Genomic DNA, 21,039 nt, shown 5'->3' on the forward strand with positions numbered 1-21,039 from the left:
CTAAGCTATATTGACTGTTCTGTTGTACATCTTACTCTGCATACTATTTATTACAAATTACTGTATTGCACATTCAGACGGAGACATAACGTAAAGATTTTTACTCCTTGTGTATGTGAAGGATGTAAGAAATAAAGTCAATTCAATTGAATTGACAACTGGGCATCTCAGGATCTCCATACCCTCCACCCAGGCTTGTGATGATGATCATCATCTCCCATTGTCCTTCAAGACAGACCAATGCCAACCACCATAAAAAGAGATATATCAGAAAAACTTACCTTGAGTGGGTGCCTTTACTGATGCTCCAGAGATGAGTGTAGGACTAGGGGGATGATGTCTGCCTGTCTGCTATAGACCTGTTTCAGCAGTAGGTGAATTGCAGTGGGTTGAGGCTGCTTGGGAGTCTGGAGTTAATGTGTGTCATATTCAGCCTCCGGAAACACTTTGTGACGGCGGATATGACTACCAAAGCAGTAGTTATTCATGCTTACTATTTTCTTTGCCAAATATCTTCAAATTGTTATTGAAGTCGCAACCCATTAGTTACAACGGTGTATGGAGCCTCTAGAAATATTCAATGGTCACCCTTTAATTTGCATATAAATGGATATAAATCGTTAGATCTCGATTCAACTGGGGATTTTAGAGAGATCCAAAATCTGCCTGAATTGGGATTTGGTGTAAGGGGAATTTCACCTCTAATCCTTTCTTAGACGTTATCCTGTAAAACAAATTATTCTTTTCTTCAAATGAATAGTTTTGCAACTTTTTATTTTTACACCTGGGAGTCATTCTTAATTAAAGTCAATTTAGGTCATCACTTTTATATAAAGTCTCTAAGTTGCAACCAGTGTTGATGTTTTAAAATGCCTTTTATACACTATATCTTAAATATTGTATCCCTGTCTTAGATCCAGACTTCTTACAATCCCCAGCATTCCATCCTCTGAAACGGTGTCCCATGTAAGAAACATTGTGCTATTTGTAGCTGGCATAATTTTCTGTGCTATTAAGAATTCAGGCACTGAGGTCAGAGCTCTCAAGTCATGGACTGTAAGATTATCTGTCAATTAAATTAACCTAGACTGTGAACTCGTTACATCAGTCTGCTTACCAGATTTTTTTGATATTCACTTCTATTCCACAATCTGCTGCTATGAGAAATAAATTATAAAATTTACTCTATGTAAGCAGCAACTAATGAAAATTAGGTGGTGAGAGTACAAGTGTTTAAACTAAAAGTCCAGTTTTCAACAGTAATCATCATATCTGTGATATCAGTTAGACTTGGGCATGTTGATGGAATTATCTCACTGGCTTTTATGTTAGCTGTAAAACAAACACTTACTTCATCTTCATTTCCTTTCTGATATGGACTGTCAATCAGTTCTTCAAAATCTAAATCTTCAATATGATGATCCACCACTTTGTGACTTTCATCACGTAAAAGAGCTATCTGGGTAACTTTGTTCCTTAGTTCTTGGGTCAGCTGATTTATAATTCTGCATGAAAGTAAAAATGTGTTCAGTTTGAAAATACTGAATGAAAATCTAAGTTTATAACGATAGGTTTATACACCCTGAGGGAATCTTGTTGTTTTCTGTGCAGGAATACTGCACTCTTGTGTTGTATTAAATTGACATTAAAATCCTTTGCAGGTCAAAGAAGGAAAATATAGTTGCACTATGAATAGTGGATCCAATAGTCCAAAATATGCAGCACCACAGAGATGCATTATTGATGGGAAGATTTTGTACCAGAATAATAAAATTTCAATAACTCTAAGAAAAACAAGCAACTGTTAATGTTTCAATACTTAACCTTAAAAGCATTGCAATGGACCATTAAGATTACTTAGTCAATATATACAAGAAATAATGGTTTGACTTAAGATTTTCAGGATATTATAAATATTATAGCTGTAGTTAATGATATTGGCTATTTTTTGCTGAGCAGTGTATGATAAAAATATCAGGAATTTATTTGAATCTACTAAAAATAATACTTGAATTTATGTACAGCTTTACCACATTGTTTTTTTTAACATTTAACAAACTGAAATACATCTGAATTACAGTTATTGCTTTTGTGGGGCCAGTTTAATATCTCCTTTAAACTACCAAACTCCTTGAAAATTCCATGAACTGAATAACCATATATTAGTTTTTACACATTTATTTATAAAGATGGAAATATTGTTAATGATTATAGAATAACACCCTGATCTTCTTTAAATAATGCTTTGGATCCTTGAGATTTGCTAGAACATTTAACAACTCAATTCCACCCAGAAAAGTTAGCATTTAATTATTCACTTGTTGTTTCTGTTCATACCTTGTGGTGCATTGGGCAGCATTTTTTTACTGTTTCCTTAGCATTTGTCTGCTTTGTACAAGGCCGAGGTTGCTAGTTTGATGCTCAACCCAGAACGGATAGAAAGTGTGCAAGGGGCCAGTTGTATTCGAACCTGGGACCATTAACCTCCGTGTCCACTGTTGATGCCATTACACTACCAGCCGGTATAATTGTGCACTTAGATCACAATAAAATTTTTGAAAATAATAATCAGAAAGGAAATCCTGAATTATTTTTTCAGAAATAGTCAAATCAAAATCCTTGCAGAGAAACATTAGTAACTGAGGCCCTTTCTCACAATCAATCTTCTCTCTTCAAACCAGTGCTTTTATTTCTAAAACATTATTTCAGTACAGTGGATTCCAGTTAACTGGGACACATCAGGACAAGTATATTTTGGCCCAATTAAGTGGCTACCCCAATTAGCTAAGTTTCATGGAAATATTTAAAAGGGTATAAAAAAGACAAACTACTATTTAACTGAGTAACAAATTAAATATTGAAATGAAATACAGAACAAAATAGAACACTATCACAAAATAGAACACAAAAAATGAATACTATTACAATACCATAAAACTGAGTATTAATTTCTGATAGTTATCGACAGAGGAATTCATCCAGCGTACCTGTCTGCTGCTGCATTCTTTTGATTTGACTGTAAAGGAACAAAATCAGCATAGACACCTAATGTGGATAATGGACTGCCTCCATACAATGCTATCAATGATCGCATACTCCAAATCTTCATTTTCATTGCAACATTCAAGATGATTGTTGATACCTTCAAATTCTTCATAGTTCTTGATTTGTTTTAGTAGTGAAATCGTTTCATATTTACTCATGGCCATTTCAGACATCTCCAAGCCTGAATGCCTGAAACCTCAGTAAGCAAAACAGTTCTGAATTCTTTTACTGCTTATTTCTTGCCAACTATCAGTTTTTGAGCACAAGCATATGCAACTGACGTAATAGAAAAACTGTTCCTTCTAAGGGCAGTGCAGTGTCTAACTGCCACAAAAGTGTATGAACCTGTCACTAGCTAAAAACTGCTAGGCAATAGTCCCCAGCCCCAATTAAATGGCACAGTGTCTGAAATAAATGAAGGGAATCCTAGCTATTTTCTCAATTTGTTTTTGTTCTTTAAGAGTTGTCCCAAATAAGTGGTTGCCCTGATGAACCAATTGCCAATTAACCGAAATCCACTGTACAGGTTTCATGCATTACCTGTCCTTTTCCATTAAAGCCTTTTCATTAGTTTCCCACAATTTTATATTCTCTTGGTTTTCCCAATTGCAATCATTCAGTTTCTTCTCCAATTCAAGAGATCGTAATTTCTCAGTCTGCAAAATAGCAGTCATTTTTTCCACTTCGTTCTTGGCCAATCTGGATTCCTGTTTTGAACAACAGAGATAGCAATTTTAGCTTTCTTTTTTCTATTTTTGAATTTACAAGTATCAGTTATAAATCCATGTTTGCCTCAGTCTGGTAAAATCTTTAATAATTTGGTTGCTACCTTCACAAAAAGATATTGTGATGAATATTTCATTTCCTGGAAAGTGAGTGGCATTTCCTTAAAAGATGGTGTCAACGTGTGCGTGTGCGTGTGTGTCCCAACACAATTCCCTGATTAAACTGTCTACAGTCAAATCAATAGTTTGAAGAAGGTACTGTATATCCAACATAAGCAATTGAAATAAAAGATTGAAGAGTCTTATATTCATGCATATTTTTTTCTCTCGCATCCAAATGGCTCTGTTCAATGGGTATTGCTGAGATGACCTAAAGGCTCTTGTATCTGATACTACTTTCCTGCACTGTAAAATGTGGCCTTTGGAACTGATGCTAAGACTGGAGAATTGGTTGACTGTGGGGTTAGAGAGGGCCAGCTACCTCAATTAAAGGTTTGAGGCTTGTGGGTCAAGTCGGCCGGTAAGGTTAGTGGCTGGAGGAACATGACTGCTATATCGTTGCCAAGAGATGGCTCTAACTAAATGATAGGGATTGTGAAGGTAGTTTGTCAGAAGGATCATCACCAGGAGTTGGTGGCAGAGAAAGGTGTGATAGATGATAGAGAATTCATGCAATATTAGGATCTCACCATCAACTTAGGGTTAGGGATTCGGTGGACTGGAGAATGAGACCATTGGAAAGGGACTGGCAGATTGTGTGTGCTGGGAGCTACAGTAATTGAGAAATCAGATGGTTGGAGGAGGTCAGTGGACCTTTTGTTGGAGTAGCAGATTCAATCCATTGGGGGCCGAAAAACACAAGGCAAGTCCAGAGATTCAAATGTAATTATATACTTGTCTTACAAGTATATTTGCCACACAATTGCAAAGATAAATACAGAATATATCTGTTTAATGGTCAAGCTTTGAGCCTTCATGAATCTAAATGATGGAATTCCATCACTTCATCTCTCTCATTTCCTTTAAGATGGTCCCCTTTAGCCAAACCTTTGATTACCTATCTTAATACTGTCTTGTGTCCATATTTGTCTAATTATACTGTGAAGGATTAGCTTGGGTTGCTTTACTGCTGAATATGTAAATTAAAACAAGTGCTACCATTTTTGACGTATGAAGAGGGGAATGTTGTTGACCAGGTCTATTTATTGTTCACATTATGACACAATGACAACCATGACTTATCTCCACTTCTGCCCTCAGACTGGTCACAGTCTACTTTAGAAATGTAGTAACATTTAACTGTGGACCAAAGCCAAGTATAAAACTAATGGTTTTAATTTCCATGTGAGTTTTGTTTACTTTTTGCTGAGGCAAAATAACAAAGCAGAGTACTGAGACTGCAACCTTTTGACTTGGTGATGATGTTAAACAATCATGATCATAAAAGTACATCTTCTAAAAAGATAGGTGGCTTGGTAATTGGAACTACTTGTGAAAATGAGAGGAATGAAATTAAATCCTATGTGCAGGATTTGATTGATTAACTAAATTTACATTGTGTTCTGATATAATGATCTACTCCAAATAGTTGTAACAATAAAGGAAATCATCAACTGAGGCTGCGATGCTTCCTTTACCTACCTCTTGCAGAAGCTGGATTTTATTGTGCAAGATAGCTTGCACATGCTCAGTCTCCTGCTGCCTCTCTTCATATTTCTGGTGGATGTCAGCCTCATTTTGGTTACTCAGTTCTTCTACTGCTTTCCTGAGAGGCACAGAACAAGAGGAAAATTACCATTTATTCACATATCAAAAAATAATTATAAGTGGACCATCTCATAAAACAATGTTGGAAATAGATAAATGTAATTGCCATTCAGAGCATGTATGTTCCCTGTCTTCCTCCTTATCAGAATTTTTGTAGGAAAGGAACATCAGTATAGCCCATCAATGATTGGTTTGTTATTTAAATTGTTACTATTTTGTTGGGTCAACAAAATTAATATAATGGTCAATTACACTGTTTTAAACCTTGTTCACAAATTTACGCTGTAGCCTCTTTCTGGGATTCCGACTCATTCGGATTCACACTATTCTTAGAGAGCATCCTTAGTACAATGGGAAGTGGAAATTTCCCTTTTTTTCAATGTGCAAATCTATATTTATGTATTAGTCTACAATTTGCATTGCCTTCCCTTCAATTCTGATAAATGCTAATATTAATTATAGACAAGGGAAGATACAGCAACATAGTCACCTTTACAAAGATGCAACAGTTTATATGTTTTTAATATTAGACACAAAGCAGTTATATGTGCTTTATATCAACAAAAGGTGTCTGACTGAAGAATAGTCAAAACACCAGCTATTCTTCAGTGTTTTCTTTTCAGATGACATGCCTCGTGTTCCAGGATAACCACTCTTCAACTGATTTTATTTTATTTTTTTACTTTGTTCTTTTCAAATCTTTTTATTATTATTATCCAAAATTAACAAGCGTACATCAAAGTAAGGAACACTTACAATGTCTCAAGAAAAAAAGCATTAATTTAAAGACTGAAAAAATTTTTGTGATTAAAAAAAACCTACTAAGCAAGAAAAAGTGGGAAAAAACCCCATTAGGTGTTCAACCCTGGAGCCATGTGTCACACAAAAAGCTTCTAAAGGAAAACATCAAACCGCCAGCAAGAAAAAAAAAAGTACCAAAAATTTACAATTAGATCGTGGAGGAAATCTGTCAATTAACTCAAATGGTAACAATGAGCAAATGAACCCCATCTTTTCTCAAAATCAAACATAGGCTCAAAGGTTCAACTAATTTTCTCCAAACTAAGACATAGCATCACTTGAGAGAACCATTGTGACAAAGTGGAAGCTGATGTATCCTTCCACTTCAACAAAATGGCCCTCCTAGCTACCAATGTAACAAATGCAATAACATGTTGGTCAGACACAGAGATACCATGGATATTTTGAGGAATTATTCCAAAAAGCACAGTTAATTTGTTAGGTTGTAAATTAACTTTAAATATTTTAGAAATTGTCGATAAAACTGACTTCCAGAACTGTTTCAGTATAGAACAAGATCAAAACATGTGTGTCAGTGTAGCTGTCTCAGTTTTACATCTATCACAATAACTACCAACATTAGGGAATATTTTAGACAATCTCTCCTTCTTCAAATGGTAACAATATACAATTTTAAAATTAATCAGTGAATGACTAGCACAGATCGAAGAAGAGTTAACCAGCTTCAGAATCTGTGTCCAATCCTCTGTCATAAAAGTCAAATTGAGTTCCTTTTTCCAATCTTGTTTAATCTTAAATAAAGGACGCTTATCCCATTGTAATAGTAAATTATAAATTCTTCTAATGGAACCCTTCATTGAAGGGTTCATATTCATAATAGTATCTAACAGGTCAGCATCCAATATGTAAGGAAAATTACTTAAATATTTTTGTAAGAAATGTCTAACTTGAAGGTATTGTAAAAAGTGTGAGTATGAAAGAGAATATTTATCAGCTAATTGCTTTGCCTAATTTAAGAATGTATTACTGGGCTGTTAATGTGCGATACATGTCCTTTTGGTTATATTGGGTTGACAAGAACGATCGGCCAATTTGGGTAGACTTGGAATTGAAAGCTGTGAAACAGTTTTATTAACCTCATTATTGGGAGCTGCTTTACCTATACAGTTAGCTAAAGTTGCTAATTTAAACTTAAACCCTGTGATTAAGCATTCTTTACAAACTTGGCTCCAGTTCTGCAATTTTTTTAATCTTAAAAAAATTAAACTTTGTAGTTTAATTTATCGAAATTACTTTTTTAAGCCTTCTTCGAGTGACCCAATTTTTTTACTTTGGAAAAATAAAGGTATTAATTCTTTTTTGGATTTATTTAAAGAAGATAGACTGATGTCTTTTGAAAATTAGTTGATAAATATTCTCGTTCAACTGATTTTAACTTCTCCAAGATAAAAAAAAAGGGAGAAATGGAAAGTTACTCTTAGGGAACATGTTGAAGACTGATTTTACATGTGATTATGTGAATTCACTAATGGGCTATAAGGATCAAAAGCAATGCATAGTAGGCCATTAATAATAAGTGGTAGTATCTGAACTGTTCTGTGTTCACAGTCTGCCAACATGAATTGTGGCAGAAATATCAAAAATATTTAAGTAAACTGATTGTGCATTTTTAGAAGATGGACCCAGTGCCTGAAAAACACTTCATGCAGAATTTCCTCCACCACATACACCTCTTTCCATGTTCCAATATGCCTGCACCAATAAGAATGTCATGTTTAGCTGCAAATGCAGTTAGGTCTGTTGACAGGTTCCTGCTGTAGCCTCAATGGAGTTCACAGCTGTCATTAGCTATTAATATGCTGTGATGGGAGCAGAGGAGAGTATGTCCGTGGAGGCAGTACTGAAGTACAAACTCTTAGTCAGTTTCCAACATTCCTTCTGCCCCAGTTACACATGGTTTGTTGATAGATTACATTAGCAATTCAGAATGCTGCAAACAATCTTGAGCTGTTTATGAATGGCCTTTTTCCAATATTCTAGCTGACCTTGCTTCTATCTACAGATGCTCAACGTTGTTGGCAACATTTTAGGGTTAGTCATACATAACTTGTTGAAGCAAAATCTGAAACTGGGCAACACTATGTTGTGTTTTGAAGGTCACACAGGCTTGAACTCATTCACATAACACAACTGTAACAAGTAAATATTTTCAACATATTTTCATCTCAATACAAACTTCAAAACTTTGAAACTTCCACTCCTCAACAGATCTGCCATCTCTGTCAACACAACTACTTGTATCCATTTCCTATCCCAATGTCCCAGTGACAATTGGTCTGGCCCCAAATCGTTGACTCATTATTTCTTTCTGTAGATGTTGTCTGACCTGCTGACAAACTATATAGTCCTTGAATGAATAAAAACTTAAAAACAGATATTTTGTCTGGACAACATGCTAGAAACACGCCACAGATCAGACAGCATCTAGAGAAAGAGAAACAGAGTAAATGTTTCTGATCTGGTTCTCTGACCTTAAAGATTAACCCTTTACTTTTTTTAACATTTAACTGGCCCTCAATCAGTTATAAATATATAAATACATCACAGAAAATTTCCCCCTTTTTTCTGGGTTGTAAGATCATAACTACATCCAATTTGATGCTTACATTTTCTCTATGAACAATGATATTTGTCTCCTTTTCTGTCAACTTTGAGTCCAGTTCAATTGTCTATCTGGTGACTTATCCCTGAGCTTCATTACTTAGGTGTAAAAGTTTTCTTACTGATTTCCTTTCTTACTCTTGACCTTTCCCTTTTACATTTATGTCCTTGAATTTTCACTGTATTAAGCTTACAGTTTGACATATTGCTTGAAAGCATTTTGGTGATATGTTTTTGTCTTCGGAAATTTTGGATACATCTGAAGCCGTGATTGTACAATGAGCTCCTTTTCCGCACCACAAAAGCAAGAACATGCTTCCTACAAAGCCACTATATGAGCCACTTACTGTACTTAATTACATAGTCTTTCCTTCTGTCTTTTGAAATCTCATTGTCCAATTTAAAACTTCAATTCTTCTGGAAGGATTCTGCAATCTTGTGTTCTTGAGTCTTAGAATTCTATGATTTACTTATCCGTTCAAACATTTAACAAAAATCAAGTTGCCACTTTAAATTTGTAGCCATTGTAAATAATTCAATTATTAAAATTAATTATAATATCAAATGAAAGAGAAGCTGACTGCACTTTCACAAACATGAATTTTTAGTAACTTCTGCAAACCAGTTTGATCTCTCTCACTGTATGCACCATTTAATGTAATGCTATTTTGGGGTATGCCTTCATCAAATTTGCATGGACAATCAGTACAGATGTGAATTAACTTTTCTGTGAAGAACCTGACAACATAATTGTCCTTACTTTTTACATTTGCAGCTCTTCACCATTTTGGCTCAGAATTTTCTGGCAGTGGTGCACTGCTTGTTCAAAGATTCCTTAGAGTGCTTCATACTATGCAAGTGGGGCCAAAAACCCTGAAACAGTCTGAGGAAAGTTTAACCTAGCACACAAGTTTGGTGGACAGATTTTCCAGTGCAAACATTATAGAAAGGTAGGAAGTTAGTACTACATTGCTTGAATCCATGAAAAATGAAGAGATGGAGTGTCGACAGCACAATCTCAGGAAATGCCCATTTGGAAGTTCAGCACTTCCATGTCTGCACATGCTTGCATCAAAGGATTAAAATTTGTGGTATGTAGGAAGATGTCAACAGTTTCAAAGAAAATTGCTGGCATTTTAGAGGGAAGTCCAGCCCATTGCTTATTGTTAATTACTTGGAATTTGTGTGGTTGTACATATGTTGAAATTGCACTTACTGCACCATTTACAATCTATAATGTTTTGCGTTCCATTTATCAAGAAATTATATGAAACATTGATCATTCAGTTCCCTGGAAGTATTAAATAACACACAGTAGAAGTTTAACTGACTCCCACATAAGGATAGTCAGATAAAATGCTGATTTCATTAAATTGGCTCACTCCTAATGATCCAGGATTAGAGCAACTTTTCAGCTAACTAAACATTTATTATATTTCGGTTCAGAAGAAATTAGAAAGACAAATATATCGTAATTTAGTGCTGCATGGTTTTCTTCCACTTCCAAGATATAATGGAAATGGAAAGGACATTCAAATTCACCATATGTGTAAATATTTCTCACAGAATTAAAACTTTTAGATCTATTGGTGTTACAGCCATGCAGATGTTCTATATTAGTCATGTGCAGGTCATGGCCAATAAATTTGTCAAGAGAAATGAAAAAACTGGCTAAACAGACTGCAAGATTTTAAGGATTCTTCGTGGACATGCTAAAACATGTCATGAAAAATCAGGAAGTCTTAGTTTAAAGCAATCCTCTGAAATAGGCATATCTTTTTCAGTGTTCACTTTGTAGGTGATTGATGAATTTCAGGACTTCATGTACATAAATATTTTTCGAATTTACATTCTCATTGTTTTCTCAACATAAGTACTGAAAAAAAACACAGACATTGTAGGATAATACTGGAAGTATTCAGAAAATAAATAACTTTGGATCACTTCAGGCAAAAACCATGCCACTAGTAACCTTCTTTTGGTTGCTAGCAGCAGTAAGCATGAGATTGACAAGAAGTTACGAAACCGTTTAAATTAGTTGAAATCTGTGATAAAACTCTATTACAAGAAAACCTTCAGATGCTGGAAATCCAAGCAGCATACACAAAATGCTGGAGGAACTCAGCAGGCCAGGCAGCATCCATGGAAAAGACATTTCAGGCTGAGACCCATCACCAGGACTCTAAAACCCTATTAACTATTTCTGTTTAAGATAAAGCTAAATGATATATGATGACAGTCTATTCTTAAGTAATAGAGATAACACTATTCGATTTGAAAACATTGACTTGCATGTTATGTATTACAGACTTCTGAGTTGTTGATAATTAAGTTCATTTAAAAAAATCCTTAAAATTCCATCTTTACATCAACTGAAACTGCCATAATGACAAGGGCTTAGATGGGGTGAAATTAGTTAAATCTGTCTAGAAAGAGCTAAGAAATTAATGGAAATTGAATGAGGATGTCTTGGAATTATCCATATACAAAAGAGGATGTACTAATCATCTTAAAGCATATTAATATGAATAATTCCTTGAGACCTGACCAAGTGTATCCTGGGACATGTTGGAAAGGTAGGGAAGAAACTGCAGGGGAAGTGGCGTCACCTTTATCCATGGGTGAGGTACCAGAAGACTGAAAGGTAGCAATCGAATGTTGTGCATTTATTTAAAAAGGCTACAAGGACAAACCTGAGCCAGTGAGTCTGAGATCAGTGGTGAAAAGTTACTGGAGGTGATTCTGAGGGACAGGATCTATCTGCCATTGGGAAGGCAAGGGTTAGTTAATATGGCTTTGGGCATGAAAAATTGCTTCTCACAAATTTGATTGAGATATGTGAAGAGGTGACAAGAGAATTAATGAGGGTAGGCTGGTAGATGTCTACATGGACTTTAACAAAGCTTTTGATAAGGTCCTGCATGGTATACTAGTGGGAAGATTAGATCCCATAGGAACCAAGGTTAGCAAGGTTTTCAATTGGATGAAAAATTAGCTTGCTGGAAGGAGTCTAAGGATGATAGTGAAGATGTTTTTTTTTCCAGATTGGAGCCTAGTGACCAGCGGTGTAGCACTGGGATATCTGGTGGGTCCACTGTTGTTTTGTAATCTACATTAACAATCTGGGTGGCAATGTGGTTAACATGGATAGTAAATTTGCAGATGATATCAACTATGTTATAAGGAGAGGTGTGTAGACTGGTACTGTTTTCTCTGGAGTATTGGAAGTTAAAGGGTAACATTATAGAGGTATACAAACTCATGACAATCCTTCTCCAAATTTTGGATGGAGTAGGGGGAGGCTGTGAGCCTGAAGGCCATAGGTTTAAAGTGAGAGGGGGAGGATTTAAAAGGGACCTGAGCAGTGACTTTTTTTTAAAACACAGAGGATGATGGATACATGGAATGCACTGCCTGAGGATGCTATTGAGGCAGGTACAATTACAAAGTTTAAAATACATTTTGATAGAGGTTTGGAAGGATATGGACAAGTGCAGACAAATGGAATTAGCTCAGGTAAACAACTTGGTCAGCATGAACGAGTTGGGCCAAAGAGGCTTGTTTCCAAGCTCTATCACTCTATAACTCTAACAGCTCTTATAAGACTAATCCAAATAACATAACTTGGTTTGGTGTTATACAATACACTTAGGGAACTGCACTTTTCACCTTGGATGAGAAAGTGCATTGGAAAATCACTCATCTCTTTCCTCAATACCACTTACATCTATCACTTACATTCACTTTAGAGTGCCTGAAATTGCAGTTTAGAAATAGCAGATGTACTTTTGACAATACAACACTCAGGGGATGCTACAACTAAGCATGCATGATATTTACATTCTGTCACCACTTGCCTTGAGTGTTGCAGGGGTGGTGCAGAGTCAAAGTCAAAATAAATTTATTATCAAAGTAAATGCATTTTGCCATTCATTACCTTGAGATTAATTTTCTTGTAGGCATTTACAGGAAAATAAAGAAATACAATAGAATTTGCGAAAAACTACACATAAATAAAGACTGACAAACAACCAACGTGCGAAAGAAGATAAATTGTGCACATAAAAAATACTGAGAACGTGAGTTGTAGAGTCGTTGAAAGTGAGTCTGTGGATTGTGGAATCAGTTCAGAGCTGTAGTGAGTGATGATGGATGCTATTTTCTTGTGGCAGTGCTCCATTTAAATGTGCTCAGTGGTGGGGAGGGCTTTGTCTGTGATGGTTTGGACTGTAACCACTTTATTTAAAGTTAATGCCATGTTACAAATTGCATTTTCGTACAAGCTGTCACAGCTCATTACACTGCCACAGGATTACACAGATAAGAAAACCAGAGGTAGATTATCTCTGCAGCTATCCATGATGTGGGGCACCATGGTAGCATAGTGGTTAGAACGACATTATTACAGCTTAGGGCATTGGAGTTCAGAGTTCAATTCCAGCGTCCTACATAAGAAATCTTGTACGTTTTTCCTATGTGTGCATGGGTTTCCTCTGGGTGCTGCAGTATACTCCCACAGTCCAAAAGACGTGCTGGTTAATAGGTTAAATTGTCCTGTGATTAGGCTAGGGTTTGAACAGTGGCTCGGTGTGCAGGAAGGGCCTGTTCCACACTGTATCTCCAAACAAAATAAAATAAATGTGACTAGAATATGTACAGCAGCATGTAATTACAAATGTCCGAGGAGAATCACAATTGACAACAGTAAGTAGTAAATTGTCACACTGAAAAAGTTGAAAATACTCATGGGGAAGAAAACTTCAGAAATTGAAAATCTGAAACAAGGAAATGCTGGGAAGTTTCAGTTGACCAGGTAATATTGATGGAAAGAGAAACAAGTGGCATAAAACTGCAACAAAAAAAAAGCCTCTGCGAATACAAGAAGAAAGCTCAAAATTCAATGTGTCCTAAATTTTAAAGTAATTCATTGAAGCCTTGCTGTGGCAGGACTATTGGAGCTCAGGTTACTTGGTAATCAGCAGGGTGAAGTGGAAAGCAGGTGTGTCAGCCGATGGGAGTTTGTATAATCACCCACAGGAACATTCTGTGCCAGAACCATTTATAGTATCACGTACCCTGTGCAGCTGTGTTACCAGCTGACTCCATGATCAAAAGATGTGAAAGATACTTGTAAAGATGAATAAAGTAGATTGAATTATAAGGCACCAGCAAAGCAAAAATAACACAGGCAAGGACAAAATAATCCCACTTTGTCATGCCTTGGCCATCTAAAGAAAGTGGTATATACATTAGTTAATTCAGAAGTTAAATGAGCAGTACACAATTATCAGTTATTCTCCAGAGGCATTTAGTAAAGCAATGTGGTCTCTACCTGCTTCTATTCTGTTTACCTTGCTGTTTCTTACTGTCCCTTGTGTTTTTTCCTACTTTGTTGCCACTTTCTGTTCTCTTCAATTTCCCTTTTCCCAAATGCCAATTATGCTTTTCCTTCTGTCCCTTTTCTGCCTCCAATTCTTCATGCTTCTACCTCCAACCCATGCTGTTTTATCTCCTAACATTGTCTACATTTCGCTTTCTATTCACTCTCATTTTTATCTGCTTCCCTACCCCACCCCTCACTGAACTCTCACAACAAACCTTGTTTTCTCCCTGCTGCCCTTCCCACAGTCAGCCAATTTGACTAAAGGCACAATAGCGTAGTGGTTAGCATAACTCTTTATAGCAGCAGCAAATGGAAGATTGGGGTTCAATTCCCACCGTACTCTGTAAGGAGTTTGTACGTCCTCCCTGTGACCTTGTGGGATTCTCCCGTGTGCTCCCGTTTCCTCCCACATTCCAAAGGTGTATGGATTAAGGTCAGTAAATTGTGGCCACTTACGACACTTACAGGCTGCCCCAAGCACATCCTTGGAATGTGCTGATTGTTGACATAAAAGATGCATTTCACTGCATGTTTTAATATTTCAATGTGTCGTACATGAGACAAATAAATCTAATCTTTAAATCTCTGGCACTGTCCCAGATTCATTTGGTTCCTTTAAAGACTACTGACAATGGCTGTTTCCGATCACTGTCTTGAAAGTGATGTTTTCCTACATTATTTTCAGGAGGTGGGTATAGCCACACCTCTAAAGGTCAGTCACCCCAGACATAAATGTGCATGTCTTCTGATCAGAGTCAATATTGAGAGAGATTTCAACTCACTAAAAAAGCTCTGTAAAAACTCTGGAGGAATGTCTGTGAGGCATATACCCTGAACATATTCTTTCCTTCCCTTAGAAATAATGAGAATTGCAATGGAACACAGATGTCATATACCGAATACTGACAATATAGTCAAAGGAAGAGGGTTGACTATCTTATCTGCTCATCCCTGACACACCCAGGATGTTGCTAAAAGTAATTAATCAAAAGAGAATAACCAGTATACAGTATTCATAGTGTCACCAGCATGGGGATTATACTTAAATGCATTCTGCTGATTGTCTGTATTTGATCCAGTTGATTTCCCAAGTCAGTCTTCCATTATCCAAAACATTCTTCAAACAGCCCACAGATGGTCTCTATTCTATGACATCTGCAAAAGGCATTCTCTCCAAATGAGTGTGAATCAGAAAAAAGATACAGTTGTCTAACAAAGCAGAAACAGAACTTGGATTTTAACATCATATTCCAATCATTTGGACCTTACATAGTGAACTGTAGGGCACCGAGGAGTATGGCCAAACAAAAGGATCTGGGAATATAGATTGAAAGTGCTATCACAGGTACTGTAGATAGTGTCATAAAGGAAGCTGTTGGCACATTGGCCTTCATAAATCAATGTATTGAGTACGGGAGTTGGAATATTATATTGAAGTTGTATAAGACATTGGTGAGGCCAAATTTGGAGTATTATGTGTAGTTCTGGTCACCACCCTATAGGAAAGGTATTAATAAGATTAAAAAAGCATAAAGAAAGTTTACAAGAATGTTGCTGGGACTTGTGAGTTATAGGGAAGGATAGAATAGGTTAGGACTATATTCCCTGGAGCATTGGAGAATGAGGGGAGATTTGATACAGGCATACAAAATGAGAGGTATGGATCGGTTTCAGCAGGCTTTCTACATTGAGATTGGGTGACATAGAACTAGGGTCATAGTTTAAGGGTCAAAGGTAAAATATTTACAGGGAACCCGAGGGGGATCTTTTTCACTCAGTGGGTGGTGCAAGTGTAGAATGAGCTGCCAGCAGAAGTGGTGGATGCTGGTTCCACTGCAATATTTAAGAGAAGTCTGGATAAGTACATGGATGGTAGGTGTATGGTGGGCAGGTGTGGGTCATTGAGACTAGGCAGAATAACAGTTAGGCATGGACTAGATGGGCCGAAGTACCTGTTACTGAGCTGAGGCACTTTATGACCAGTATAAATCGTCATAATCTTTGTTAGTCTTTCAACAGCTTCAAAACAATTTAGTTCTTAAAGTAGATTTAATCTCAATTAATAAGACTAGATGGATGGATTTTAACTAGACAAGGCAGATCTCAGTGAAAGGCCGATTAAGCCTGAGGGCTAACTGGCATAATGCTGTTTCTATGTTCCTAATCCCAACTCACTGGCATGTCAGTTGACCTCAGTTTATTACAGATGGCCTTAGCACCACTTGCCTTAGGGAAAGGAAATATCAGCCAGGATGCCTGTTCCTTATTGCTATCTAGTGACTGTGGTGGAACGTATCCACTCTGACTTCAGGGAATAAACCCAGATCAGATTTGAATGCTGTTCCTGATGAATGCCTCGCATTCAGGAACAGAAAACAATCACATCTGTTTTTAAGAAAAGAAAGGAGAAAATTAAGGCATTATTAGGAAAAGCTGTATTCCACTTAAAAGGGGAAATCTTAAATCCAAGTTGACGGTGGTACATGGCTCCCTGTATTCTGTAACAAAGAAATAAGACGAGACTGCTGTAAGTATGATAATGGAAGATGAATAGTTTATGAAAATTGTAAAGAAGGTTTTCATTGCACTTTAAGCCTTCTGAAAAAAGTATTAAGACTGTTCTATCATTTGACATTGGTTTTAGTGGGGAAACAGCTGGTTATATCAGGTTGCATTTGCCTGGAATCTGTATAATATAATCTAGCTCTATACTGGACTATATATAGAAACACACATCAGGAGTTCAGAATGGAGTAATTTGCTAGAGGGGATTTATAGTGGCGACAATGTACTGTTCAGTCTTCCTAGTAAAGCAGCTGTTAAGAGAAACAAACACAATTTCAGGGTCCAGTAATATTTATTGGTGATGATAACTGCCTGGCTTTACTTGCATTGGAAATCAAAAACAATCTGCGTCTATCTGCACAATTTGTGTATTAAAAATATTAGGAACTTGCTAAACTAACAGGAATTCCAAATGACTTCAAAAATTGGAATCCTGAACTATGAAAATAAATATTTAACAAATGGGTCTTTGTTGGCATGGCTAAGTGTTATATATGGCAGAAGGTCACAATCTTTGAAATTGTTCAGTGATTCTGGCTGACAAGTGTGACAATTCAGATGAAATGGATACAAACCCCACAAGGATGCAGAAACCTTGGGCCTTAGCCTGGCATTGGAGTTCACAGTGCCCTTATTATGGAGCTGTGCCTTAGCATGCCTACACTGAACATGCTCATTGATGCAAAAGGGTTCAAGATCAAGGACTCTTCATACCAAGAAATTTCACTTGTACTGATTAAAAGAAGGAGTTTTAGATTTTCAGGCTGGTATGTTCCAATGAGGGAGGGAAATTGTGTGAATGGCCCCATTTGTGGTTGTGTGGCCAAGGTAAATGGGTGTGTTCTCATCTGATCTCCCCTTCCCAGTGGATGCCAATCAGGAGTCAAACCCTAAAATGATAGAGAGATATTATTAGAAGTAAGTGCTTTCTTAAACAATATCTGCCTGGTTGAGTTCTGTAACTTAGCTCAAACCAAACACAGAATTTGGACTCTTTCTAAAGTAGAAACAAAAAACTGGTGAAAATACTCAAATGATCAGACAGCATCTGTGGAGATAGATGCAGTATTAGTGTTTCAAGTTGATTGACTTTCATGGCAACAAGGAAAAGACAGAATCAAAACACATTTTCAATTCCAGAGAGATGTGGGGGGAGTGAAAAAAGTAAAAGAGAAGATCTATGGTAGGCTGGAGATCAGGCAGTGGTGGCATTGGGACATGTAAAGGAAGGTGAAAGTACAATGAGGATGAGGTGAATGAAATCTGAACCTTTGAGGGGTAGAGGTTAAAGAACTCTGAAATCCAAGACTGAAATGGCTAATTATCTGAAACTGTTAAACTTCATGTCACATCCTGAAGGCTGTATTGTATCATGTCCAAATATAAGGGCCTGTTCCTTGAACTTGGACCATTATAGGAGGACAAAGTCAGAGAGGTCAAAGTGGAAGTGGAATGAGGAATCAGAGTGACTGGCAACAGGAAGCACACGGTTACCCTTGCAGTCAAAAGGCAGTGTTCTGCAAAAATGATTACACAATTTGCATTTGGTTTTCCTAATGCAGAAGAGATCACATCATAAGCACCAAATGCAGTAAAGAGGAAGAAATACAAGTAAATTGTAGGTTTATCTGGAAGGAACCTTTGGTGCTTGGACAGGATGACAGAAGGTAAAATAGTAGGGGTTGCATCTCTTATAGCTACTGCATATGGTGATGTGCCATGAGAAAGGGAGTAGGTATTGGTGGAGGGAAAAGAGTGGGCTCAGCATGTTATAGAAACAATGCTGGAAGGGCAGGAGATGGTATGCTTGATGCTGGCATCAGTTTGAAGGTGTCACAAATGACTTATCTGTTGAAGGAGCAAACTTGTAATAGAAGAAGAACCATCCTTATTTTCTGGGTGATAGGAATGAGGATGAGTGCAGAAGTTCTGGAAATGGAATAGAAAATAAAATGATGAAACAATGTACAGGGAGGAGGTCAAACACCTAGAGAGCTGGTGCAGGGATAACAATTTGATGCTTAATGTCACCAAAACCAAGGAGATGATCGTCGATTTCAGACGGTCTCAGTCTGAGCACACACCCCTCAGCATCAGCGGCTCCACAGTGGAGAGAGTGGAAAACATCAAGTTCCTTGGGGTGCAGATCTCGGACAATCTCACCTGGTCCAGGAACACCACTGGGATTGTGAAAAGGGCCCAGCAGAGATTACACTTTCTGAGGAAGCTTAAACAAGCATCACTCCCCACTAACATCTTAACTACATTCTACAGAGGCGTGGTTGAGAGTGTGCTGACCTTTTGCATCGCAACCTCGCACTCCAGCTGCAATGTTGTCAACAAAAAAGCCTTGCAGAGGGTGGTTAGGGGAGCAGAGAAGGTTATTGGGATCTCCCTACCTTCTGTCCAAGACCTTTTACAGAGTCGATGCCTCCAGAAGACACGGTACATCATTAAAGACCCCTCACACCCTCTCCATGAACTGTTTGTTCTCTTGCCATCAGGCAAACATTACAGGAGCATCAAAACTAAAACCACAAGGCTTCTAAACAGCTTCCTCCCACAGGCAGTCAGACTGCTAAATAGCTGCTGTACCTGACTCTGCTTTGGACACTTTTAACTTGCACTGGACACTTATAACTTGATTTTAACTGACATGTGGCTGTTGTGTTTTACTATTTATTGTTATGTTTATTATTTAGTGTTGCGTTTGTTATGTTATGCTCCTGAGAAACGTTGTCTCATTCTGCCCTGCAGAGCTGATGTACGGTTAGAATGACAATAAAGTTTTTTGAATCTTTGAATCTTGAAAAATCTTGAATCAGTTGAGAGTCATGTCAACAACAGTGGTGTGAAGTGACAGTTGAGGAGTTAGAAATATATATTGGAAGTGCTGGTATGGAAAATAAAATTGTTGATAAAAAGTATGGTAGACAGAAACTGGAAAAGTGAAATGGAATTCTTACGGAAGGCAAGATTGAAGGAAGTGTAATCAGGTAATGTTGTCTATTAGTAGGTACGTTAGTAGTCAGTATCCTGTGTGCATGTTGGCTGGATTGGACTCAATGGTCTTGAGTTAATTATACATTGTAATCCCTATACTCAATGTTAGCACCTGTTCTGTTGATTAAATGTCATCTCAAACAGCTTAACAGGGGACTCCGCTTAAGGGCAATTAAAGATGGGCAATAAATGCTGACATTATGTGTGTCTGATCTTAAAAAAAGTGAATAAATAGTAAAATGAAATTTAACCTATTAGGTCTTTTATGGACATTGTAAGAATTACATATAGGCAACCGTTAGTCTCATGAGATCAGGGATTTGCACCTTGGAAGGTTTCCAGGGCGCAGGCCTGGGCAAGGTTGTATGGAAAACCAGCAGTTGCCCATGCTACAAGTCTCCCCTCTTCACGCCACTGATGTTGCCCAAGGGAAGGACATTAGGACCCATACAGCCTGGCACTGGTGTCGTCGCAGAGCAATGTGTGGTTAAGTGCCTTGCTCAAGGACACACACGCTGCCTCAGCCAAGGCTCGAGCTAGCGACCTTCAAATCACTAGACAAATGCCTTAACCACTTGGCCACACACCAAGAATCATAGGAGGCCTAGAAATAGCTTTACTTCATTTTATGGTGTTAAAATTACTTTGTGCATCACCCTGATATTTTCAAAAGTCAGATGAAGATTATGATCTTTTATTACAAAATTTTTAGTATAGTGTTGTCAGGGTTAGTCAGGTCGTAAGAATGCACTGTGTCACGTTCAGTTCACTGTTCGACTAATCAACTACAACTTCACACAGCTGTTGACTCCTCTTCTTGCCTTTGTGACCTCAGCAGCCAACTGCTAAGGAGACTCAACACGATAAAAATACCCTTCTAGCAGGTGGGAGGAATATTGTTTGCAGAATGTCTTCTTCTTGGGTAACCCCTCAGGATCAAGAATGCCTTGCTTTCATTCTAGTTTTTCTGTTCTGAGGTGGGAACTGCAGATCTGTCCACAAATGAAGTGGGAGATTGGGAAGTAGTGTGCTCCTTCTACCACTTATGCATGGCTTCATGTTCTCCAGATGGATTGTCTTGAGGTGCTCAGCAGCATCCCAAATTCCCCTTCTTGATGTTGAGTCAGA

General features: G+C 37.4%; 1 protein-coding gene across 1 annotated transcript in view; it reads right to left on the minus strand.

Moving 5' to 3' along the window:
• Positions 1–21,039, minus strand: part of pde4dip (phosphodiesterase 4D interacting protein) — a 239,886-nt gene that overhangs the window by 184,120 nt on the left and 34,727 nt on the right. The window contains exons 3-5 of the mRNA XM_072273948.1: positions 5,412–5,535; positions 3,586–3,752; positions 1,352–1,505 (exon numbers count right to left, since the gene is read on the minus strand). Of these exons, the coding sequence (XP_072130049.1) occupies positions 1,352–1,505; positions 3,586–3,752; positions 5,412–5,535 (445 nt within the window). The remainder of the gene's footprint in view (positions 1–1,351; positions 1,506–3,585; positions 3,753–5,411; positions 5,536–21,039) is intronic.

The sequence above is a fragment of the Mobula birostris genome, chromosome 12 (assembly GCF_030028105.1).
Source record: "Mobula birostris isolate sMobBir1 chromosome 12, sMobBir1.hap1, whole genome shotgun sequence".
Classification (NCBI taxonomy): Eukaryota; Metazoa; Chordata; class Chondrichthyes; order Myliobatiformes; family Myliobatidae; genus Mobula; species Mobula birostris.